We start from the raw sequence: 25,436 nt of genomic DNA, 5'->3' as shown, positions 1-25,436 counted from the left end.
TTCCAGGAATTTATTTTTTTTTCTTTTCCTGGTGCACTGGCAATAGAAAATCATTTGAAACATTGTTTTCCTTCCAGTTCCTTTCTCACTTCTACCAGTAATCCTAAACTCTGTCAAAATATTTTCTCCTTAGCAAGTTCTGCCAATGGTGTGAAGGAATCGGTCCAACAGTGAAACATGCAGGATGAACAGAAGGCTTTTACCTATCGCAAAAGACATTTGAGAATCAGAGATAAGATGAGGTAACAAAATCAATAGGCCCTTGCCTTTCTTCTCAGCATTAAAAGAGGTAACAATTTATTGCCTGAAGCTAAGCTCCACTTGTTTCTTTTCCCCACCACTTCCCTTAGATTGCTGTTTCCCCTACGAGACAACTCATCCAAGCAGCTATCATCAGTCAATTGACTGGGACTGGCAGGCTCTTCCCTGTAACTCTCAAACATCTGTCAAAAGACAATGATTCTGAGTAACCCCCATTTCAGCATAAATTAGACTGGTGACAGAATGCACGTTGGCAAACATCCCCAGGATGTCAGCACTGGAGATGTTGTCCAACGCCACCATCAAATCCTGAGATGAGGAGTTCAAAGAGCCACTTGTGTTTGCACGTGACTTCCAGCCCTAGAATCTGACTGACCAGTCTTGCACTCACATCACACACTGGTTAAAGATGGTAACAAGTGACTCAAGGTTATTTGGGTTTTCTGTAGTGAGCTCTAACCACAAAATACACCGTTATGCTTGGAACATGAGCCTTCAGAGTCACAAATGATCCCGTTGTGAGATTTGAAAGGAAAGAACAACGTCAGACAGTAAAAACTACTTTTATATCACATGTAGAAAACATTTAAGAACGAAATTGGCACCAACTTAAGAATAAGTTAACAGAAGATATAAAATAATGTTACATAAGTAAAGAGAAACATTCTGATGTTAGCTCTGAGGTTTCAGATAGCCTTTGTTGTTTCACACAAATCACAGAAGCATGTTAAACTGTGTTTAGTCACTGAGTAGTTTGAATCCAAGCCTTCTTCAGGAACTTTGTTTCCTCCTTAGAGAAGCTTATGATAATGATGGTCAGACGAAAAATAATTTTTATATCACATTCATGCATCCCCTGCATGAAATCTGACTGATTCGCTAGTTTCCTGTGGGAGGAACGTTTTCGTGGAGATACTGGAGAGCCAGATCTGTCCACTTCATTTCTTGTTCTTTCACAGACTCAGTTGTGCCACCATTGTCTTGCTCTGGTTCAGGAAGCTCATTCTGAGAACAAACAAAAAAAAAGGTACAATGCATTCCATGCATAATAGGCTTGCTTCCTAGAAGGAGCAGGTGACTAAGACTTCGTATGAATAAATACAAAAATCCACAAATGAGACCAGAGGGGGCATCTGAACAATACATTTCACACATAGTGATTCAGTTAAAACATTACTAAGCCCAGTTATGAACAATATTCTTTTCATATGATTATGATGCTTCATCTGAAAGGTAAATTGGCTTTCCAGGGCCCTGGGGCCTTGCTGTATACTCAGACTGCACACGCAGTGAAGGAGAATATATAGCAAATGCAAAATAAGTAAATAATAGTATGGTGCAATTATTTCAGTGCTGGTTTGCAATGTGTTTCTTTTGCTGTTGCCAAGAATACAGATATTGCATTTATTGTAGCTGTATTTAGACAACTGGCTCTGTAACATATTACTTTCCTGCGGCAGGTGAGAAATCCTTCCTCTTCCTACATGCTGAACACAGGTGTGGCTGTGCTACAGCAAGAGGAAATGGCAGAAACCCCTACCAGGTGCAGCACAGAGCTCCTCAGGGCATGGTAAGGAGGAAGTACAGCTTAAGTGAAATTTCTTTTTGCTTCCTTATATTATTTGTTCTCAGTGTTGCTGTATTGGTGTGGTCACAAAGAGTATGTGTTATTCCGCAAGACGTTCCGCAAACAACCATTTGGGCAAGAATTCTGAGTCCTAGATCTCTGGATATCCCAGCATGAGCTAAATAAAATCTGCCAGTTTTGAAAATGGCATGTGATTTCAGCCCATGTTAGTTCATGGGAATCTCTCCAGCGAGCACTGGATTAGATGCTCAGGACAGCTCAAATACCACTGTGCAGCTATTCTGCTTGCTCCTTCACAGCGCTTCTGATTAAGTCTCCCATGAATTTGTGCTGGTTTCTCCATGTGATCAGAGCCAATCCCATCCCTGGGGATCTGTGTATCCACAACCAGGCCTTTCTTTCTATTGTTAATTGATGAGGCTTCCTGCTCTGAGGCTGCCACCTGTATGTGCTGTAAGTAGCTGAAAAGGTGATAGCTGTAAGGAAAGAAACAGTAGTGTTTCTTGACCTGGACACAGCGTGATAGCAAATGTCATCATGGAACCAATTTATAATATTCAGACTGCCTTAAAAACACATTATTCTAAGCAAAGTGGGGTTTGGGTTCTCATATCTGAGAACCACAGTTGTGCAAAATCTTTCCCTCTAGCTCAAACCTTGGCAGGAAAGTGGTTAGCTTAGTGATATGGTTTAGTGGAGGGCTTGTTAGTGTTAGGTCAGAGGTTGGACTAGGTGATCTTGGAGGTCTCTTCCAACCTAGATGATTCTGTGAAAACTTGTGTGTTGTATACATGGATTTTGGAAGTGAGTAGCTGCGTCTTGTCCCCTGAAGAGACAGTGCTGGGCGTCTCGCTCTGACCGGATCATAGTTTTGAGATCCCCTCACCGCACCAAGGAGGGGCTTGGCCAAACCTGAGCTGCGTTATCCAAGAATGGTGGCATGCTGTGATATAAGGGCTAAAGCCTGAGCCATGTCACTGGAAATTTGGAAATGTCTCTGTGCTAAAAATCACTGTCCTGGGGTGTTTAAGGAAAGGCTGGTTGTGGTACCTAGGGACATGGTTTAGTGGGTAATATTGGTGGTAGGGAGACGGCTGCACAAGATGATTTTGGAAGTCTTTTCCAACCTTTATGATTCTGTGATTCTAAAATAAACTAGCAGCCTCTGGTTTGCCACAATTTTGGCATGACTACTTTGTCAGTGCTAGCCAGGATAAAGCTTGTTCACCTGACTGAAGAAGGGAAAATCCTCAGCTACTTCTCAGTTCACAGACAGCCCCCAATGGCTAAGGAAGGTGCTGGTGGGGGATATGTGAAGCTTCAGTCTGGGGATTTGTGGGATAAGAGGTAGCTTTTCCTCAGCTGCACCTCTCTGGCCTAGCAGCTGTACAGGCCGTACACTGGATGGAAGGATAGCTGCCATGCATTGGATGCAGCATTACAAGCAAGAGTCCTACTTGCAGGTGCCAGCATTTTCCCTGCTATCCTTGAAGTGGCAACTGCAACAATGAGTTTGGAGAAGTCTGAAAGTAGGAAGACATTTGAAAAAAAGGGAATGTCAGGAATTGGAAATAAAGCGAAACCAGGACTTTAACTGTTAGCATAAGACTGACCCTCTCTGTTCTACAAATGAACCGGCCACTGCAGGCAATGCCAAAGGATAGCACAGAGAGAGAGAGAGGGCAATTCTGCTTCCCCCGATGCCAAACCCCACAGTGTGTGGTGGGACGGGTGCTAGTTCTGAGGAGATTTGGTCACTGGCTGGGGAAGGGGGACAGGGACATCCACGTCCTCATCTACACGCAGGCCTGACTGGCACACCGGGCAGGAAAGAGCACGTCACACCCATCCCAGGAGCCTTTCATACACATCAGTGGTGCCACTGGCGATATTGCCTGTGCTGTTTTTGGCAGGGGCTGTGTGAAACCTCGGGCTGACGAGCCGCCGCTCACCTACCAGCGGGATGGCCACGTCCTCGTAGGGCAGCTTGTCCTCCCTCCAGGCGTCGTCGATCAGGTCCAAGATCCTGCCGTCCCTCTGCACCTCGCTGTCCATCCTGGCAGCGGGCAGGCAACGCCAAGCCTGGGACACCGAGACACCATTTCAGACACACATTAACACCCCGCAGCCTGCACGCACCCACATGGAACAGCCGAGGCACCTCGGCTCCCCTTGCTCCCACCCTTTCCAGGCATGGCCACCCGGCTTTTGGGCTCAAGCCTGGCACAAAGGGAGCCTGGTGCTACCCACGGCACAGCCCTGAGCGCGTTCATGGCTACTGACCTTCACAGATTCCCTTCAGGAGACCGTGAGGCAGCACCGGGGCGGCAGCACCCGCCGCGTAATGGCGGCGCAGCGCGGCCCCCGCCCGCTGCCAACCCCCCGGCCCCGCCGGCTCCCTCTGGCCCCTGGGCGGCTCCCGAGGCCGGGGCCGCTGCCTCCGCCCGCCTCAAGGCTCCTCGGGCCGCCTGGGGCCGCCGCCGCTCCCCGGCGCCTGCCGCCAGCCGTCATCAAGCGGCGCCGTCCCCCGGCGGAGGCCGGGCGGGGAGCGGGGAGCGGAGCAGCGCGGGGCCGCCTGAGGCGCTCGGGGGCGGCCGGGCCCGGCGCTCGCCAGGTCCCCCCCTCGGTTCTCCCCTCGGCTGGGTCTTGGGCTGGGGTGCCCGGGGGGTGCTGAGCACGGAGCTGGGAGAGGATTTTGTGTGCTCCTCCTGGGTGAGACGGAGTCCTGCGTGCACGGGGGGTTGCGGTGCTGCTTGGGTCCCTAGGTCTGGTGTCCCCATGGGGTTTGGAAGCGCTGTAGGAGCGGGATGGGGGCTTTATGCTCAGGTGTGTAACCGCCTTTCTGTTACGGAGCCACTGGTTCCTGGGGGAGCCATTGAAATAAATTCTAGCTTTCTGGCATGGGGCCGTTGTAACTTAGCTTTTTCTGTTGTTTACATTTTTAACCTCCCCCTACTTTTGCCTGTAGGATCAGCCCTTCTTGCTTCACATACAGGTGAAAATGTTGTGTGCATGCATACGTATCTGCGTGTTTGTGACCCGAAGGACGGTGGTGGGTTAGCTGAGGCAACGAACTGCTGCTGTGCAGCTGGGCAGCTCGCCTTCAGAGCTTAAGGCACCAGAGGAGTCTTTAAGAAGTGATTTCTGTCTTCAAAAGGCACTTCTCAGAACTACACCAAGCCCCGGTGTATCCTGAGCGCAGCAGAACATCGCGGGGGCTGTTTAGATTGATAGGCTAGGGAGAGACCTGAGTGAAGGATAGATTCATACCCCTGCTTTTACACAGCGCTGATATTTGTTGTCTGAAGTGACAAATGCGTCAGTCAGAGGTGGGTCTCGGGCTGGCCGTGTGGACGTTTGGCAAAGTTTGGTACAGCTGCTGCGTGAGCTGCAGTTGTGTGCTCTAAGGAGCGTAGCATCGCTGCGGTCTCACTGCTGCGTGCTTGTATCAGGTCTTCTTCTGTATAAAAAACTGTTTTCCCTTATTTTGCTTGTAAATTCATGAAGGTGACCGCTGTTCTGCTCACTTGTAATAGTGTGATAATTATATATATATATGTATATATTTTAACTTCTTTCCCCTGTGGCCTTGTCTGTTTGTTCTGCAGCTGGATGGAGAAGTAGGCTTGCTCTTGCATTGCCACGGGTGAGCGCTGCTTTTGTGTGCTTTCCTAGCTGCTAAATCTACCCCGATTTGCTGATGGAGGCTCTGTTGGAAGGAATGCAAAGAAATGGGCAGGGAAGGTATGTAAGCAAAAGTGTATGCCAGTCTTTTAAAATAGTTTAAGTACAGAGCTTCCCTCTTATTTACAACCAAATCAGTTTTACACCAAAACCGTTGTTATGCAAACTTCCATTGCTTAAATAAGGCCTTTGGTGTTTATCCCCCAGTGTCTGCTGGTGGACAAATACAGCCTGCAGTGGCCTTCAGCTGGGTCAGAAGCAAAGTTGCTGGTTCAGCTAGCTGGCTTTGCAGTAATCCCTTGCTGTCAGATATTGTGGTCTTAATTGTTAGAATTTCAGTGTTTCATCTTCCTAAAACCTTTACCCCTTTCCCCCTTTTTTTTAAAAGACCCTTCTTACCTTGTAGCATCAGGAGCAATGGCAATTAGAAGTGTGAATAAATATTTTTCTTAAGAGCCCTGCAAGGTTAATGAGACATATCTTTGCTGTCTGTTTTTAATGCAAGCATCTGATTAGTTCCTGCTTATGTTGAAACGGCAGAGTCCCATTCGTCTCTGAAGAATCCTTAATGGTCTGTCTTAGGTTAAAGTATCTAGACTTTTGGATCCCAGAGAGAGACTGTAGTGCCAATAATGGAAAAAATGTTTTATTTACTAAACAAACACAAAGCAGAAGTCATTGATGCCATTTTCATAGTTTTCTCTGAGAACGTGACTCAAGTTTACCGATACCATGTATTTTCTACAGATAACTGGTTGCATAAATCAAGTTTAGACTTAGCGTTATATTAGCAGATGCTGAGAAGGAAATGTTCTTGCTCTGCATAATAGCTGCTAATTTTTGGTTAACTCGCAGGACAGGGTGAACTTCAAATTTAACTGATTTTGGCTGCTTTAAGAACTATTTCTTTCCCTATAGAAAAACTGTCAAGTTGTGAAGTGTGCATATGCTCTGGGGGAACAGAGAAATTTCAATCCTTTAACCTATTGATTTCCATTTCTTTTCAGTGCTTTCTGTTTGACAGGCAAATTAAAGGGGTGAAGATCGTCATGGAGTTCACTGCCCTCTAGGGCTGTATCTTGCAAGCCTTAATATTGTCCCTGGCTTAGCAGCTTGTGAAGTTTCAGAGGAGATAGTTGTATTGGCTTCAATAATTACTGCACCAAATTAGAAACTGCAGCATCACTAGGGAGCAGACTCTCCCCATTGGATTGAGAATGTTTTATTCTTCATTATCATGTTGTCATCCAACCCCCTCTACTTAGGGGTTTGTCTGCATTTGTGATAAACTTTTGTTTTCGGGAGCTGATAGCTTGGCTGTAAGATTTCTCTGGTGACTGAAACTTAGTATAAAATGCCTCTGTCTGGAGAGCAATTAAGACCAGTACAAAATGTGGATATAACATATTCTGGTTTGCCTTGATAACGCATACTATCAAGACAAAAGTATTTATAGGTGCTTGTTATGTGGTGAGTAGAAGGCAAAACACCTTACATTTTAAAGTGTATAGGTCATTTGTTCTGACTGGGATTTCAAAAGTACTCTTCATTGGTCATTGTCAAATGTAAGTTTCTGCTCAGTGATATAAACGTACCAGTTGTGAGTTAGTGCGTTAGACAATTGGGTGAACGCGTTAAGTATTCCATAAATTTCTCTGCAAGCTGACTTGCATAGACTTCACAGTACTGCAGTGTAGCTTGCAGTGCTGGTGCCTTTAGGGCAAGTTGGTTTGTTCTGCTGACTTCATTGGTGTGGGGGTGCTGGACCTGTGTGGGGTGGTGCCTGCTTTGTGACCTGAAGCTCTTTCCCTTCCAGCGGTGGGTTCTTGACTTCCTGCGAGGCTGAGCTGCAGGAGCTGATGAAGCAGATCGACATTATGGTGGCTCACAAGAAGTCTGAGTGGGAAGGTCAGACACAGGCTTTGGAATCTTGCTTGAGTGTTCGAGAGCAGGAGCTTTCCTCAGCCAGGGCTGCTCTGGAGGAAAAATATAAGGAGGTACTGCCTCTGGTTTATTGCTTCCTGATCAGCATCCACCTGTGTGTTTTGCATGTTACAATACAATATAAAGACTGAACCTCAGTTTCAGAGTCTGCTGACTTTGCATGGACCTGTATTTTAGTTAGTTTCATCAGATTTGATTCACATTTGTTTGTTTAACTGCCAGGCCAAAACAAAGGATTAACTTTAGCAAACAGCTGTGCTAAGCAAAACAGGAGCCTGTCTCATGACTGGAAATTTATAAAGCACTCGAATTTATAAAGGAGCTTGTTGGACAAGGGTGTCCAGTTCATAATTCAACCAAAGTCAGATGATCAGCTCTCTAAGGGTTGGCTGAAGTTGGTGCAAGTTGAATGGCCAGAGTTTCTAAAGAGAACCCGGAGGTGCTGAATCTGGATACAGCAGTAGCCAACAGCCTTGCAGCCTGCATGCGTGGGCAGAAAAATGTTCAGTGGTGTAAACTAAACCAAGATGTTGCTGAGAGTTTTTCTGAGGGCTATTTTATGCAGGTCAGGTATTGTAGCCTCTATCTTAAGACTGAAGGAAATGTAATAAATTTATTTATTAGTGTAGAAGCATCAACGTGTGACGTTTCTGCACAGGATGTGGAGCATTGGCTTTCTTTTGTACAATGAGTTTCTGTATCTTTCTGTGGATCAGATAAAATTAGCAAGAGTCAAGGAGGCCATATGATGAAAATGATAGAGAAAAATACCATTTTCTTTCAAGCCAAAACTGTCAGTTTTGTCCCCAAAAATGAAAGCCAGAAACTGGTTGAAAGCAAGAGGCCAGAACAGAAGCAGTTCTGATCCCAACCAACCAAAGATTCAGGCATAAGCTTACTCTGGTTCATAGTGAGCGACCCCATTGAAACATCCAGTTGCTAGGAGATTGAGGGTCTCTTAGCATTCATTTGCCACTCCCTCTCCAGTGTATATTTATGAAATGAAAAGTAATCCCTGTATTTACTGACAATGAAGTCTGTTTCTATTTTATTCATCTGCATTTTGATTTGTCGTTCAGGTTGGCATGTTGCGTCAGCAGCTGGAAGACATGGAAACAGCCAAACAGGACTTGGTTAGAGAATACGAACAGCAACTAAAGAAATTTCAAGAGGAGGTAAGTTTCAAAAAGAGAGGATTGGTTTTTGGTTCCCAGCTGACATATGATCTGATAGGTAAAATACTTCGCATCATTGCTGTTGTTTAAATGTCATGGTTTTAAAACTTCCCATTCTATGGATGTTTATGTTCTTAAAAAAAGAGAGCATTGCACACATACAAAGTGGTATTTTTATGCTTTGATAGCCCTGTTTTTTAGCACTTGGGAGGAACTCCGTGACAAAGAAGACTATTGGAGTAGAAATGTGTAGTAAGTGTACTGTTGCAATTTTCATGTGTTAGACATCTGCAGAAGTTTACTGCAAAAATTTCCTGTATTTGCCAATTCTAGTCACCATAGTGCTTATACAGAAGTTGCTATGGGTACAGGCAGCAGCAGTTTGCTCCTTCAGCATTTCATGAAATTAAAATGGGGTGGTGGTGTAACTGGCCTTGATTGTATGAAAAAAATGAGACGAGATTGGTATGCAGTCTCATCATCTTTCTGCCTCCATTCATTCTGATTTTTTTTTTTGATGGGGATTTTGTTCTTCCAAGGCATATTAGTCTTAATATGCTTAATAAAAACTAAGTGCACTTGGAAAATATTTTGAAAAAAACAGTTTCAGAGCTTTCATCTCAAAAAGCTTGTTCACCGCAAGGAGATACACACGCAATATCCTGCAGGTAGTACAGCAGCATTCCGTGTTTATGCCTTAACTCTTTGCCTGTCTCCACTTGCTTGTCAGAAGCAGCGAGTAAATGGCATGAACAGCTAGTAGAGCGCTCACCTTTTTTCTCTGGAGGGTTGGGCTTGGTTCATGCTCGCTGTAAGCTGTAAGTTAAATTAATTTGGTAGTCTTAGCTTTGACGATGGAAAGCATCTGTCCTCATTTAAAACACCTTACTGTTCAGTATGATTAACAGTGTTCATTCACTAGATGTTCCCACTGGAATAGTGGATAAGCTGCAGAGCAAAGCTGAGGTGCATTGGCAGATCCGCCTAAATTGTGAAGGCTAAAATAAAGTGTGTGTTGTGGTTAAAATTGCAATGCGTTGGTGTTTTACCCACAAAGTATTAATGTAGATGACATTAAGCTGCAATATTCCTCGGTCTTCTGTTGCTAGTGCTGTTTGGGGAAATTCTTTCTATCTCAGTTTACCACGATTACCAGTAAAATTACAGGTACAGTGTCCAACTCACTGAGGTTGATGAAAGAATAAACCACTGCTTGTAATCTCCTGACTCGTTTGGCAAAACATGTTCACCTATTAACTCTAAGCCTGTACATCTGTCCATTCCCATTGAACGTGCCGAAGTACTGTGCTGACTCAGGGCACTGGAGAACCTTTTGTGACCGGTGTGTGGGACTGAATCATGAGGCCTTGATTCAGACGTTTGTTCTCACAGTCCTCCTCTTTATCCATGAGCTTAAGTTTCTCCATCGTTTCCCAAAATGGGTATGATGTCTTCTCAAATTCTTGTGACCATGAAGTGGAAACTTAATTTATTTAATAATTGAGTTGAGGGAGCTCATCAGATGGAAAATGCTGTGCGAGTTGTAAGTGATTGTTTGCACAGAGGGTCATTTTAATGTCAAGAGTTTTTTCCTCATTCGTACTTCTGATAAGAGTTTAGCTTTCTAGCAGTAGGCGGAGGAGTGATATTTTCTGTTGGCATGCTCCAGTCATTCTGAAATGCTCAGTGTATCTAAGCAGAAAATGACAGATGAAATAGTGTTAATATTATGTATAATAGCAATTCTCAGATCTTCCTTCTGCTAAGTGGAAGAGTTCCAGTCCCCACCTGAGCTTCGCTTTAACCTCGAAGAAACTGTGTAGGACTGCCGCCTGCCCCTGTTTGGCATGGTGTGCCCCACCACAGGAGATGGAGCACAGGTCCTGCTGCTGCTGCTGTGGCTGGGAACCACCTGTAGAGAGAGGAGGTACCACGCTGTAGCTACGTTACCAGCTACAAGTAAACCTCCATCTGATCAATATTTTAGTCATGCTTTAATTGTGATAAGACAGGGGTCTAATTGGAGCTGCTGATGTCATGACTTAAGTGTGGCATCTTGCTCCTCTTATATAACTCAGCGTATTTTGTGATACTATCAGTATAATAGGCTCATTATACAAATATAAATCTTCATTTGCAAGCTGTGTGGCCTTGATTGGGGGAATTGTTTGCGTGAAACCATTTTGTATGCCTTCCCTCAAAGTGCTATTTAATTCTTGCCTGGTGGCCTTGAACAAAGTTGTCCTTTTTACTGAACTCCTGCAGTTAGCTAGGCTGAGAAGAAGCTATGAGAAGCTGCAGAAGAAACAAATGAGAGAAGCTAGAGAAGAATGTAACAAGAGACAAGGGGATGACCAGTTTGAAATGAGGCGACTGACCAGGAAGCTGGAGGTAAGTAGTTCAAAAGCAATTGCTAATCTGTTCGCACGTATGAACTGATTTTCTGGGCTTCACTGGTGACTTTGAGTAGTGAACTGGGAAGTGGACTGTGAATCCTGGTTAAAAGGTACCCTCCATCTAGCTCTTCTCAATTACTTGTGTAATAAAGACTGTTGCCTGCATTGAGGCCTCTAAGTACACAGGATAAACTATTTCACTGTTCCTAATCTTTGAATAAATGAAAGGAAGAAAGTGCTGGAAGAGTAATTAATTATGTGAGTGGAATAATTCCCGTGTGGTGAGGTTGTCATCTGGCTTCTTCGAGAGGGGAAGAGCTACTTATAAAACTTCTCAGCCATGTTTCGTCTTTTAATCTTCCTGCTATGCAGAGCTCAACCACACTCAATTTTCTTCTAATGTACCCTGTAGATGTAGCTGACAAATGCATCTGACTGATGGCAGTGTCCAATTTGTGGAGCAGAGGATAGCATTAAAACTCTGTAGTTAATGGTTGCCATCTTTGTGACTTCAATAGCAGCCTGTCTTGGAAGCTAAAGCCAGTCTGAATTGTTAAACCTCTGACAACAAATCCATGAAACTAGCCATGAATCTTTTAGCACTTAACATTTGTAAACAGCAATAATTGACACTGACGTTCATCTCGAGAGGGAGGGAAATACAAGCAAGCACAGTATGTGAGGGGCTTTGTACCGCTGAGTTGGTGCATCAAATGACTGGCTAATGGTATCCCCGCTGTGGGGAAAGGTGCGTGAGAATGTGGTGGAGAGAGAAAGCAAACATGGGTATGACCTGGAAGGGGGCAATCTTGTCAACTGAGTGGATGTGCCGCTCTAAGCCACCCCTGCTGTCCTTGCAGGAGTTTCGTCAGAAATCACTTGACTGGGAGAAGCAGCGTTTGCGTTACCAGCAGCAGGTGGCATCGCTGGAAGCACAGAGGAAGGCTTTGGCTGAGCAGTCTGAGCTCATTCAGGTACAATTAATATGCGCTGAAAGTTTTTTTTTGTTTTGTTTTGTTTGTGGCAGCAGGTGGGAGAGCAGGGAGGAGGGAAGAGGGAGAGACTAATGAAATCTCTCAGGCTTGAATCCAGTTTAGGTTGCCATTGAAATGACTTTTAATGTCCCAGTGGAATAAGCTTTACTTTGTATAAGTGCTGTATGGAAAAAAGATCTGGAGTCTATCAACAGAGGTTAGACAAACCTCTTGCAGCTCTCCCTCCCCCTGCTCCAATTAGCAGAGAAGGTAGTAGGTTGAAGCTTTCCCTGAGAGGCAGAAACCACGACATACAACACTTTAAAATAGCCATTATATCAAGTCATCTAGTTCAAAGCTATTTACCTGCCAGTAGCTAAATATGTACCTTGTAGGTCCAGCTCAGAGGATGATGCTGGAAAATAGCCTTCCCCTACAACGGATACTTCAAAGTACTGAAGTAACAGCATTTTTCAGCCCTGTTTTTTATTTTTATTGTTGGTCTCCTAAAAGCAAGAAGTAATGGGGCTGCTGTTCCTGAAAAGCTAATCGTTGAGTGAGTTAGTGGTGCTGCAGCAGAGCAAGATGAATTGACCTAGAGCACAGCTGTGAAGTCACACTGACACAATCACAGCAGACACTGATAAGAAGCTCTTGCTGGGGACTTTACACTTAATGGGCTCCTGAATTACTCTTGAGTGGAAGCTCCTGCAAGGAGGAAGTTTGTGATGACAGGATTGAAGCTGGCTCTGACAGGGGCTTTGTGAGAGGCTGACACTAGTAGATCTACAAATGCAGAGAGAGTCGTTGAGCAGAAGGTCTTGCTGCTCTGCTGTCTTTTTATCATTGATAGCTCAATTGTCTGAGAACAGATGTGTCCTTGGAGTGCAGGCTGGTATACCGGAGCACAGAGGAACTCAGTGTGCAGCAGAAGAACAGACATTTGGGGACATTTTTCCTAAGCAGTGTAGGTGAGTTAGGTGCATAGTTGCTGTGAACAGACTGCCTGAAACCTTAGTTTCTTTGAAAAGCCCAGCATGAAACTACTAAATTCTTGTCTTGGATGTTTCTATGCATTTTGTATGCTTGGTTGCTTTTCTGGCACAAGGTCAAGCTGAGATCTGTGACCGCGGAGTACTCTCTCTTTCCATGCTTTCAGCTGGGTCCCCCTCATATCTTTCAGCGTAGTTAAGGGAAGCCTGCCATTCTCATCCAGTGATGAGCACCTCTCTGTAACACCTGCAGCCCTTAAAGTCAACAGGTGAAACTTACTTTCTGTGCTGCCCTGCACGTTCTGTGGCTGGAAATAAGAGAGAGCTTATATATTTTCCTAATGCAGAAACAAATGCTCAGGTAGTCTGGCACTCTGGTTTATTGGGCTGAGAAAGGCTATACTTTAAACTGTTGCCCCTCTTGATTACATTTTCTGTCATGACTATTCAAATAATGAAAAGGCTGTAATCAAAATTATACCATAGTCTTCCAAACGCACAGTTACTATAGTTTTCTCAGTTACGAGGCATTATGTGTCAGGCAAGTGGTGATTCTGAAACTGGCAGGAATTGCTGCTCTTAGAAATTGGGAGTAAAGGACTACTCAAATATTTTGTTTCAGCCCTTAAAAATTATAAGGTACTATACAAAAGGAAATACACCAAGTGAGTATTCTTAGAAGCTTACATGAGAGCTGGGTTGTTAAATTTCGCCAATTAACTATGTGGAAAAAATGCTATGAAATAAAGTATCATGCTTGTAAATAATAGTGCATGTATTGTTTGCTAGTCATATGTTCCTTACGCTATTACGTCTTTTTGTCTGCTGCTAAAACAATAAAACATTCAAAGTGAGCATTCTAGCAGGGTGTTAGAACCAGATTATTTACTGCATAAAGCGAAGCATAATTGGTGGTTGTACCCAATTCAGTTTCTGATCTTTTTTTTTCTTTCCCCTTATTGTGCACCAAGAGCTGCTTTCTGTCCTAGCGTGGAATTAATGATGGGGTAATCTCTAGCTTATGTATGGCATTTGCAAACCTTACATGCTGTCATTTCTTCTGGTCTAGCCTTAGGTTAATGGGCAAAAATATTAAGCAGCTTTGTTCTTAGTTCATACCTGGACAACTTGAGTGATTTGAGGTCCTCTTTTCTGGGATTCTCTTTGAAACCCTTTCAGAATCAGAGAGGCCTCTCATTTATTTTTAATTCTGTCTAGCTTCAGAACTACCTTACCTTGTAACCCTGGAATAATGCTTTCCTTCATTCCCTGAAAGGTAATCATGCTTACTTCAAGGATGTGACTTGTTCTGCAAAGAAACTAATGGTTGTTTCGAATTCAGGTTTGATGTACTGTACTATTGAGAATTTCACTTTCATACATACTGATTACTGTTAGCAGACTCAGCTTGCCAATAGGAAGCAGATTCTGGAGTCAGTGGAGCTGGCTAGCCGATCGGAAATCCAGCACTTAACTAGCAAGCTGGAGAGGGCCAATGATGCTATCTGTGCCAACGAGCTGGAGGTGGAGAGGCTTAACATGAGAGTGGACGATCTGACTGAAAACAATCGGATGATTCTGGAAGATCAACAAAGAGTTCAAGAAGAACTAGTGCAATCCAAGAAAATGTTAGAGGTCAGTGAAGGAATTGTTGGGAAACTGCATTTAAAGCAGTGAGCCTTTGTAAGCCTTCTAGAGCCTTTGTGAAGTGCCTGATTGGCCTCAAAGCTGGCTTTGTACCCATGTGGTGCTCCTCACTATTTTCAAGGGTTCTTTAGAAATCTGTTCAACCTCTCTTCTCATTACAACAATCTGATCTAGTCTAGTCCATCTTGCAACAATCATTTCTTCCTCCCCTGCAGGTGTTACAGGATGAGAAGATGGAACTGAGAGCCACCTTGCAGTCTCAGGAAGATTTCATTGACAGCTCCAAGCTGCACCAGGAACAGTTGCAGAAAGAGCTGGCCAGAGTGACTGAAACTCTTCACACAAAAGAACTCCTCATCAGGTAACATCTGTGCTTCACTGGTACTTATGCTCTTGCATCCAAATCTATATGCCAGTTTCTTCCACTGAGAACAGAAGCAGCATTTTCATAGAGCTGGCTCTGTATCACTTGGAATACAGGGTAGTATACAGTAGTTTCTCACAAGTGCTGTGCTTCCTTGCAGTATTTGCCAGTTTGCATTGCTTTTGATTCTCAGCAGAGTGTGGAAGGAATCAGCTTTCTACTCAGATAGCTTTCTGGGGACAGCACAGAGCTTTTGAGCATGGTTTACTTCTTTTTTGTGTGTGTGTGTTTATGTGTGCTGGAGGGCTTTCAGGTTTTGATACTGAGCTTACCAATGTCAGTGGAAGTTCTCAGTGAATTAAGGATGTAAAATGAGGGCCCTGGTAAGGTAACACATGTGAGAAGATTATCTCGGCCTTTCCCTTCTGCACTGGCAACGTGCAAAAGCTAGAGGGTTCCAATGGCCACGTCAAAACACGTTGGCTTATGTTACCTGACCACCACACAGTTTCTTGTGAGCAGTTACTGGATGTCTGCTGATGGCAGTGGAACTGCCTGGTTCAGGGAGGCCAACATCAAATTGGATGCAGTCCTATTCAATCACCCTGAACTCAAAAGGGAGCTGTCCTCTAGCTGACATGTTTATGTATTCACAGTGCATACGTGTCACCTAGTGTTGGGTTTTGTGCAGTTTTCAGAGAATTCCAAGCAGATAGTGATTGTGTTTCCTGTATTGGTGTAATCAGGCATAATGGTTTTCTACTGAAACTAAATTTCATGTTTCTGGTTAGGGCCTTGGAGGAGCGCTTGCAGGAGAAGCAGTTGTCTTCTCCTGGGCTAGAGCTGGAGCATGTACTCCTGCAGCTGGATGTTGCCCAGAAGAAGGAACAGCACTTACAGTCGGAGGTGACTCACCTTGAGAACAGGTAGCTGACTGCTTGCTTCCTCTGAATGTGCAATGAAACTTGGATAATAATGTAATACCTAATGTGTTGTATTCATCAAATTAACCAGGCCCACTGATTTTTGTAGGCTTTTAAAAATATTAAAGGGCTAAAGAAATCAAATGTTATTCATTTTGCAGTTTAATAGTGAGACTGTTTTGCTAATTGGCTGGCTGCTTTTCACTGCACACTGTGGGTGTTTTCAGTATGTTGGCTTGCTTAGGCTTAGCACTTTCATTTGTAATAGGTTAGGGAGCCTTTGTTAGGCAGCTGGTAAGAACCAGATCTAAACCTGTGAAATAAGAATTATAAACAAGTTTTCCTTTCTGAATTTGTGGTTTTCAGACAAATGTTTGCATGGGAAGTTGGTAATCTTATTATGACAAAGAAGCAAACAAGAAACCACTGTATCTATTAGATCAGCTTCCTTATTCCTTTTAAAATCATTTTGGTACAGAAACCCAAAGGATTGCTAAGGAACTTCTAGGTTAGAGTTCAGTTTCTGTTGTGACAGACATAGGAGACTGCTTGGAAGATCAAAGTTTCTCCTGACCATGTTCTCCTTCTTGGAGTATTCTAATCCGTAGTTTTACATTTGGCATCTAGCCTGGTGTCTTCAAATGCAAGGTGTGTACAGCTGAGTGAAGAACTGGCTGAGAATATCAAAGAGCTGCAGTCAATGGAAGAACACCATACTGAGTCGAAGGCAGAGATTAAAAAGGTAACGTCACTTTGTTCCTGGAGAGTGGGAAAGGCGTTGTGGAGTCAGCCGTTCTCTGTGCGTGTCATGTGCCTCAGCAGAGACTGTGGTGCACTGTTAGCAAAGCTGCGGAGGGGATCCAAAGCCGGGAGTGCTGTGGAGGCAGGGATATGCTAAAGAGTAAGGAGAAGATCTGAAAAGGGGGAACTGAGAGGATGGTTTCTCAGGTTTCTGTACGTGGCTGTGCAGTTGACTTTGTGTGCCTCTCTTAGACCTGTTTCTTATGTTGCACAGTGCTTCTCTGCAGTGTGGAGATACTCTTATTGATGCTGTAAGGGCGAATGTGCAAAGAAATTCAAGCCTAGAATACTGAGCTTCTGCCTTCTACAGGCTCCCAACAGGATGAAGAACAGGGAAGGAATGGGTTCTGCTCTAATAAATGCTACCACACTTGAGATACGGCTTCAAGTTGTGTTCTTGTCTGTATGTGAATAAAGGAGTTTGTTTTAGGCTTGATACCTAGATGTGAATCCAGAATCTGGAAAAAATAAGAGTAGCTCATATGCCGTGAAACCCCACCCTAATGCTCTATGCACCCTGGGGGAGCAGGCCCTCCAAAAGGTTTGGCTTTTAATAAGGGTCTAGAGCTTTAAACTGGAGCCAGGCTAGAGTAGAAACCTTATTGGACTTGAGCAAAAACCTCAGTTTTGTGCAAATCTTTTGTCCCACATTCAAAATGTATAGAGATGCAGATCCTGCCAGAGATGTGTACTTGGCTGCACATTTAAACAGCCACCCAATCAATGAATCTTCTGCAGGCTGTGAGGAGGAAAGAGATTTGTTATGGTTGTTTCTATTTTATATACTAGGGAGGCATTGAGGTGACATGGATATAAATCAATATATATATATATGTGTGTGTGTGTATATATTGTGTATGGTATTTACATGGCTAGGCAGAGATCATCCGTTTCAGTTTTCTAAAATGTATGTAGTTCTCAGCAAAATCCTGGAGGTTTAGGTGCTCAATATTTCTGGTTAATGGAATAAAATATTAGGGAAGAAATTACTCTATATTGTTCTGTATGTCACTGAATAAACCTTCGGTGTCCCTGCCAGAATATTGTATGCAATTCAGATCTGGCTTCTCAAAGGGAATTGAATAAAACAAGGTAAGGTATGGAAAAAGAAGACCAAAAGGATGGTGTGATTTTTATGGAAGGAACAGCTGAATGAAATGGGATTTACCAAACTGGAAAAGAGATAAATGAGATTGAATATACTAAAAATAAAGTCATGCCTGTCATGTGGAACATAAATAGGGAATGATTATTCTCTCATAATACAGGGACTAGTGGTCATCAAATAGAGTTATGAAAACAAAGAGGTATATTTTTACCCTGTGCATAGCTAGCTTGTGGAAATTTGCCATGGATAGCTTTAGTTGCTACAAGCTACCATTGAATCAAAAGTGTTTGGACACCTTCATGTTAGGAAAGTCTGGTTAGGGCTATTTAAAGATACCATCTCCAACTCAGGAAGGCAGTTTGGCAAACTGCGAGGTTATGTTATGGAAGTGTTACTGTGCTTGCCCAGTAACTTCATCGGGTCTCTGTTGACCACTGAGGTAGCATGGTGAGCTAAAGGGGCTGTGATTTCATTGACTGTAGATCATCTTAAGTACTCCACAGCATGCATCTTGTCCCAGTTGGCAGTTTATGGTGTGAGAAAGGAGTGGGATGGGATGGTTTTCAATCAGGAAGGACTGGCATGCACTGGGGGGTTGTTACTTAGAGCTTTCTGTTTTCCAGTACTTAGTTGTCACATGACTCTATCCAACGCATTGTCTGTCTTGCTGAAACATCTGTTAAAAGATCATGGGTTGTGTGTGCATATCTTCCTCCAGTTGAAAGAGCAGCTCTGCCAGGCTGATCAAACTCACAGAAGTGAGTTAGAAGGGATGAAAAAAGAAATCTCGAGACTGACACAAGAGTTACACCAGAGGGACATCACAATTGCATCTGCAAATGGTTCCACATCAGACCTAGAACAACAGCTGAGAACAGAAATTGAAAGAGCAGAGAGGAAAGCAGTGGAGCACAGGGTAAAAAACTCTTCTGCTGTCTCTTTAATGGAACAGAGGGCTTGGAATACTGCCCTACACTTTCTAGCTATGTTGAGTTTCTTTCTGTCTGCAACCTTTAAACAAAGACTTTGAGACTTCTGGTGAAATCTTCTGATTTTTGGTGAATCTATCTTCCTTCTTTTCAAACCTGTAACAGGCAGTCCTACAGAATTATTTGAGATCGCTCATGTTATCTAGGTCTGGATGATGACAATTTTGGAAACCAAATAAATGATTGTGTGTTGTTACTTGCCTGGTCTTCCCTACAGTCTTGCAGGAATAATGGCTCAGATCTTGCAACTGAGGGTGGAAAAGGGCTGTGGGGTTTTGTAGGTATGTGTTGTGTTCTTTTTCTGAGCTGTTACTTGCCTCTGTCTCCTCAGGTAATTCTAGTTCAGCTGGAAACTTTGAGGCTGGAAAACCGTCATCTCTCAGAGATGCTGGAAAAAATTGAGTTTGGTATGCGAGAGGTATGCATGAGGGAACAGGGATGGGAAGCCAGTAGCATTGTGGGTCCCCCACCTAAATGTTCTCAGCTTAGGCTGAGAGGTTTGCGTCTTAACTAAGTGAGGGAATCCTGCAATATACAGCCGGAAGAGGACTTGAGGTCATGTTTCTGCCTCTGGCGTTGGTGTCACGAGAATGACTACATCTGAACGCCTCTTGGTCCATCTTTTCCTGACTGTTTTTAAAAGCCTCATCCAGTGATGAGAAAGATTTCCTTTCCTAGGCAGATTAGCACATCTTGTCTAAATGCAGACACGATAAGTCATATATAATTGATTTGCTCTTAGGAAAGCCGTGAAAATTTTGCCAGTCAAAACTGGGATGGTAGAATATGTTTTAGGAAGTCACTTCCCAGCCTTTGCTCTGGATTTAACTGTGGTATCTTGCCAAACAGAAGTTTTGACTTCAGCCCTTCTCTGTTAGGGAAAACATGTCACCCTGAGAGCACTCAGTGAAGGCTATGCTACTGAATTGAATAAATTGAAATCGGAGAACCAGCAATTGCAGAAGGATCTAGCAGAGGCCAGAGCAAAACTGGAGCTCACTACCCAGGTCTGCCAGGATGAACCCGAGGACACTGCTCAGTTGCAAAGCGAAGAGCCCAAGACCAGGGATGTGCACTGCAGGTGAGTGTTGTATAACCCCAAGGATGCTGCTTCAATGCTATGAAGGAAAATGGACGGTGTGGGGATGCGTGGGATTTTAATGACATGCTGTAGGAACAGCATCTCTGTCCAGTATGTATGGGAGAGCACAAAGGGCTGCTTTGGAATCTGCCTTTATGCTTTAAGCAGCTCAATAGCTTTTAGTCCCAGCTATTTTGCATTCTGCAAAGCCAGCTAGTATTTGACTGCCTCTGTTCTAGATAGAGAAGCAGTATGTGCTGCTTTTGGTGAAAGGATTAGATTTGGCACATGCAGCTGTGCTTTTTTTTTTTTTTTCAGTGCTAGGATGTGTGTATACTATAGCTTTTGATATCTACAGTAGCAGGAGAGTGAGAGAGAATTCCCTGCTGACTGGATGTGCATCTGGGAGTCATATGGAAATGAGAGATAGCCAGTCTGGATTGCCAAGGCTATCAGTAAACTATATGTTAATTGCTATTTCTGTGCAAGTTCTTGCTGAAATTCAGCTGTTACGAGGCAAACTGTCAGCCAGTTATGTTTTCAAACCTGCCTTGCAGGACAACTAGGGAATCACAGCACAAACATGATGAACAAACAGAGAAAACGCATCACAAGCCTGACAAGATTATTCAGCATCATCAAGGGGAGCCCCAGGGACGGAAGATCCAGCCTTTGCCTGCTGAAATGGGAGCTGTGATCCCTGAGACTGGTGAGCTAACCACCCAGACCAGCAGGAAGGGCTGCCTGGAGTCACCTACCCTTGCTTCGGATTCCTTGCAGGGAACAGATTCTTCGCTCTTTGTGGTGGATGACAGCACAGGTTTTCCAGATGGAGCGTCTAAGAAGCACATCGCAAATCATCAGCGAGAATCTGTGCCTTTGGTAAGCAGTTGCATAGAAGCTGTTTGCCATTCAGCTGCTGACAATATATCTGGGTTCTCATCTGGCAAAATTCACATCTTTGAGTCTATGATCTGTCTGTGTGGTGCCTTGTTCTGTGAGCGTATGTCAAGGGTAAATCAGGAAAGAGAAAACAATGCTGGGTGGTCATTACTTGGACAATGGGAGTCATGTAATTACTGTTCAGAACTCTCTGGGGAAAGGTTTTGTTTGCTGTAACTGCTAAGCTCATTCCAGAAGCACTTGGTTCTCTCCATACTGGTGATGTACATCAGTGTGAATCAGGACCTGCTTCTGTTGCTTCGGGATTCTGCTTGAGCTTTTGGTTTGGGATTGTATAAGGTGAGTCTGACTCCTCTGGATGGGACTGCAGTAGGCAGCACCCTGCACTTGGAGCCATTTATGTCAGCTGATAGGAGAGCTTGAAATGAGTGCTCTACTGCACATGTGGAGGTTGTAAATATAAAAATAACACCTTCTCTGTCCTCCTACCTCAGCTCTGCTGCTGAAGCACTTGCCCAACACACAGGAAACTTGGGCTCATTGCTTGCCTGAGGTGTTTAGGACTGTATACCCCAGTGCCTCCTGCAGTTGCCAGTCTAGACAGATTTGAGCAGGGAAGGGAGGGGAATGGCAGAAGGATGCAGACTAGTGTGCTGGAATTTGTCAAACCAGGGAGGTTTGTAGTAGTATAGGGACGGTGGAAGCCTGGGTACTGGTCCTTGTTCCAGATGTGTTGCCCCTAGCAGTCTTTGGAGTTTTTTCTCCTCTGGTTGCGTGTTGTAAGCTGTGACAACAGGTATTTTTGTCTTGTGGGGACCCTGGAGAAGTCTCCAAGGCTCATGTGTGGGCAAGTGGAGGCTTGTCAGGTCTAAGTGGAAGCTCTTCAAATGGCAGGATTGGCATCAAAGTGCAAACAGTTCCACTTTAGGCCCTGATACTTTGTAGAGAGAAATTGCAGCTATTTGTTCTGTATCTTCTCAGAGGTAGAAACAAGATTTCTGAGGAAACACAATTATTCTGGTGTGATGACTGGGACTCCCTTCTCATGGTCAAGCTCCTGTGTCTTTAAACTAGTTCCTTTAACATCGAGAGAGGAGATTTCATGCCAGTAGGCAATAACAGAGTGGGAGAGGTTTTCTTGCTGTTTGCAGCATTTTTTTTTGTTTTCCTTTGTTCCTGTCTGTTGATAGAAGGCCAGAAAACCATGAGACTCCAGGGTTGGGAAATAACCAGTTGTATTGTCTTGCCAAGACACTGAGGCAAGTTTTCTGTAATGGAAAGCAGCTCTGTTGTAATTCACCTGCCAGCCCCTGTGCAGGAAGCTTCTCTTCAACTCATTATTTAAGCTTAGTTTACAATGTTATTTTTGTAAGTTCAGAACTTGTGGGTAAGTGATGCGAGTAGCAGGAACAATTCTTGACTGTAAAGCAAAGAATCTGGAATAGTTCATTGACCATTGCTAGCCAAACTGAAGTGGCATTCAGTGAGCTGCGATGGGAGTTTGCCCTGTGCTTCCCCTGTGGGACTGTGGCAGACACCCATTAATTCAGGAAGAGGAGGTGTGTAAAAGAAAGAGATTCCTGGTGCTGCTCCAGCGTGGCAGTTCTCTCTTCTCTGGAACCCATATTCTGAGATGTTACCGCACACTGAGGTTTTTATGAAGGCGAGGAGCAAAATATAGACCTTAAGTGAGGCTGGACTAATGCTCCCAGGGCAAGGTGACCCTTGGGATTTTGTGGTGACCTTCTGTAGAGTTAAGCGATGGTTGCACAAGCCTCTCATTATCTTAAGGGGAGGGGCTGGTGATTGAAGTGAAACTCCAGTTTCTCCAAAGTAAATAGCCAATTCCTGTTGATGCTTCTGGGGCCAGGATTCTACTGTGAAGTGCAGCAGCTATGCAGGTACGTGGAGAGCTTGTTTCTGTTCAGCTCTAGCCCCCAGCTGGCTCTGTGGGGAATGGCTGAAACGGAAAAGGTACACATGCTGAGGTACCAGCCTTACTCCCTGCACGTTGGCAAAAGCTTTGGAAGTATTTGCTGCTGCTTGGAGACTGTTGGGAGGGACATTTACACATGACACAAGTGTGAAATTCTGAGTGACACAATCCTTAGAAGTGTATTTAGCTGTGTGATTTGCTGATCAGTAACATTTCTTACTGAAACTCAGAATGAAAGAATACCTTATACCCCTTTTTTCTCCTCAGTGCCCCCTGCCTACAGCTTCAGTTGGATCAATAGCTGCGAGGTACCTGGAAGAGGAAGAACTGAGATCCCAGCACATCCTGGAATGCCTAGATGCTCACATTGAGGAACTGAAAAAAGAGAGTGAAAAGATAGTGAGACATTTCGGACAGCAGGAGTAGTGTTTCTTCAAATGCACTGCTTTGAATGCTGCTTTACTTGCATGGTTTCAAACTGCCCCTGAAGGAGGTACCTAAAAGCAGTTGCCATTGGGGCTTGAGTGAGAGACCTCCTGCTCCGAGCTGGATCAGCAGCCTGGATGCCAAGGAAAGGAAACTCCTCTCTAAACGTTTGATCTGATGGAGGGCAGTACTCCCCCACAAACCTTTAGTCAGCAGGCTGTGGGTCACAAGACTGCATCAGAGATACGTGTTTGTGCACTCGGTCAGATTATGGTGTTTTTAGAAGCATTTTCTATTTTTAATGTAAAGTATTTAAAGTGTATTTTATACATGTAAAAGCATTGAAATAAAGAGGAAAACCGTCCCTTTTCTTCTCTGTGGAAATTTAGAGTGAATTCTGTGCCTTATGTTGCTATCTCATCAGGAACTATGATAAACAATTTTTCCATTCTTTCCCTCTACCAGTGTTCTTCAAGAAATATAATTCCTTTTCCTTGAGTCTGCCTGTATTTTCTCCAGTTACTTTTCCCATAGCGGAATTTCTTAATATTTCCTGGTTCATCTTGCAACTTGTGCACTTTACTGTTTGTATAGTATCTGGCTTCTTTATCTTGCTTGCACGTTGCTTGGAGAACTACAAAACAACTGAGGAGTGAATAGCTGAATTCTGATTGTGGTCACAGCTCTTATAAGATAAAGAATAGTAGTTGGAAGTGGAAAATGAAATCGGGTGGGAGGGGAACCCGCAAACAGGAGAAATTCATCAGTACAGCAGATGTAATTGCAGCTGCTGTGTGAGCTGGTTATCAGCCTACTTGTATCTAGGCAGTGTCTTGGACACTGCCCAGTCGGATTGAGCTGTGTCATTAGAATACATTCGAGATGTGTTTCTTCAGTCCTTTTGCAAGAAAAATTGTAAATGAGTTAACAGAATTTGTTTTCTATAGACTTGCCTTTCTTCTAGGGGCATTCTGCAACTCTTCCTATGGTTGAGTCTTCACAACCTTTGTCCAGACAAACCTAGGCACGGAGGCACTCCTTGTCCCTGTCTGTAAGTTTCCCGTTCCTTTCCATCAGCTTCACCTTGTCCTAAAACAGCTTAATGCTGTCAACAACTAGGAATACAAAGGTAACCTATGCATGCATAAAGCAGCCATCTGATGAGGTAGATGTATTCAGCAAAGATGATGCCTGCGTGCAGACTGCAACTCTTTGTTGTGCCAAAAAACAAGAATTGAAGAGGTGGAGGATTTTTGAATCAACGAGTTCTTTTATTTTGGCTTTCTTCTAGAGTTCTTTGAACAAGGATAAAACCTTCAAGTCCATTTTGAATTCTCTTTGTGTGGTCTCTGTAATGAGGCGTTCAGCTGCCCACAACCGTGGACAAACCGTGGTCGTGTATTTTGCAAATAGTCAGCTTTGGCCTCAGTTCCTCTTCAGAGCTGCCCACAGGTAGGCATTCTTGGAACATCCACCTTAACTATCCCGATCTCAGGTAAGGACTTGTTGGTCATGAGGTGTTTTGACAAAAACTGAACAGCAAACCAGAACAAATGCTGTATCCCCTTCCCCCATAGAGCCACTGAGCCTGTAGAGCCATGGAGCACCCGGTATGCCAGAACTCTTACAGATTCCTCACGTCCTCCAGCTGTGACAGCATTACCATTTTTTAAATGATACCTTTTGAATGTGCCTTACAAATTATTTTATGTTTTTTGAAGACTTGATAAATTACTGAGTGTTGCATCATGCACTAAATGCTTTCAGAAGTTAGGAGACATTTTGACTCAGTGTTTCCCTTCCACTGGAGAGACTCACCAATTCATCTTCATGTTGGCAGAAGTGAGCAGTGAAACTAAAGATGATCCATCTGTTCAATTAGGTATAATCCTGTGGTATTTATCAATTTCTAATACAGGTAATGAGCAGCTTCATTCATGGTGTTGGTTGTGGAAAAAAAGATAGTAAATTCTCTGCCTGCCTCCTCCCCCTCAAGTCTCCATGCTAGTGTACCACTTTAGCTCCATTGCACCTTTCTCCCTTTTCTTAAAGGTCAGGAAGAATACTTGGGTGAAGGTCCATGAAAATGTGTGCTTTTTAAGTGGTGCACTTTTTTTTTTGAAAAAATAATGTATGTTTCCATGTAGATTGACTTTAGGTGATCTTGCTTGTAAGATCTAGAAAGAAAACAGTATTCTAGGTGAAGGCCTCCGTGTTTCTGGGTATCCTTTTTTTTTTTTTTTT

The 25,436-nt window shown here is 43.8% G+C and overlaps 2 protein-coding genes across 5 annotated transcripts; one reads left to right on the top strand and one right to left on the bottom strand.

Moving 5' to 3' along the window:
* Positions 1 to 9: 9 nt before the first annotated feature.
* On the bottom strand, positions 10 to 4,311 carry ANAPC13 (anaphase promoting complex subunit 13). The gene is made up of 3 exons (XM_068692860.1): positions 4,133 to 4,311; positions 3,806 to 3,931; positions 10 to 1,266 (listed from the first exon to the last, which is right to left on the bottom strand). Exons 2-3 carry the CDS (start codon positions 3,902 to 3,904, stop codon positions 1,141 to 1,143), a joined length of 225 nt encoding a protein of 74 aa, XP_068548961.1. The 5' UTR covers positions 3,905 to 3,931; positions 4,133 to 4,311; the 3' UTR covers positions 10 to 1,140.
* On the top strand, positions 1,813 to 25,436 carry CEP63 (centrosomal protein 63). Of its 4 annotated transcripts, none has more exons than XM_068692855.1 (15): positions 1,813 to 1,831; positions 5,458 to 5,593; positions 7,350 to 7,530; positions 8,557 to 8,652; positions 10,918 to 11,043; positions 11,909 to 12,022; positions 14,413 to 14,649; positions 14,877 to 15,022; positions 15,817 to 15,951; positions 16,576 to 16,690; positions 18,576 to 18,773; positions 19,178 to 19,264; positions 19,725 to 19,927; positions 20,485 to 20,809; positions 23,034 to 25,436. In XM_068692855.1, the coding sequence occupies exons 2-15, from the start codon at positions 5,550 to 5,552 to the stop codon at positions 23,190 to 23,192; spliced, it is 2,166 nt and encodes a 721-aa protein (XP_068548956.1). In that variant the 5' UTR covers positions 1,813 to 1,831; positions 5,458 to 5,549; the 3' UTR covers positions 23,193 to 25,436. The 4 variants fall into 4 exon arrangements, with proteins under 4 accessions (XP_068548956.1, XP_068548958.1, XP_068548957.1 ...); XM_068692856.1 differs by lacking the exon at positions 1,813 to 1,831 and adding an exon at positions 4,380 to 4,561 and having other exon boundaries at positions 14,416 to 14,649; XM_068692854.1 differs by lacking the exon at positions 1,813 to 1,831 and adding an exon at positions 4,380 to 4,561.

The sequence above is a fragment of the Anas acuta genome, chromosome 9 (genome assembly GCF_963932015.1).
Source record: "Anas acuta chromosome 9, bAnaAcu1.1, whole genome shotgun sequence".
Classification (NCBI taxonomy): domain Eukaryota; kingdom Metazoa; phylum Chordata; class Aves; order Anseriformes; family Anatidae; genus Anas; species Anas acuta.
The sequence above is the reverse complement of the archived record's forward strand: the minus strand, read 5'-3'. Positions and strand labels throughout refer to the sequence as shown.

Bases quoted from the DNA above. Each gene is read 5' to 3' on its own strand.
- ANAPC13 (XM_068692860.1), bottom strand. From the start codon at position 3,904: ATGGACAGCGAGGTGCAGAGGGACGGCAGGATCTTGGACCTGATCGAC. The intron at 1,267-3,805 runs GTAGGTGAGCGG...GTTTGTTCTCAG, and splicing joins AGGACGTGGCCATCCCGCTG to AATGAGCTTCCTGAACCAGA.
- CEP63 (XM_068692855.1), top strand. From the start codon at position 5,550: ATGGAGGCTCTGTTGGAAGGAATGCAAAGAAATGGGCAGGGAAG. The intron at 5,594-7,349 runs GTATGTAAGCAA...TTTCCCTTCCAG, and splicing joins CAAAGAAATGGGCAGGGAAG to CGGTGGGTTCTTGACTTCCT. The intron at 15,952-16,575 runs GTAGCTGACTGC...TTTGGCATCTAG, and splicing joins GTGACTCACCTTGAGAACAG to CCTGGTGTCTTCAAATGCAA.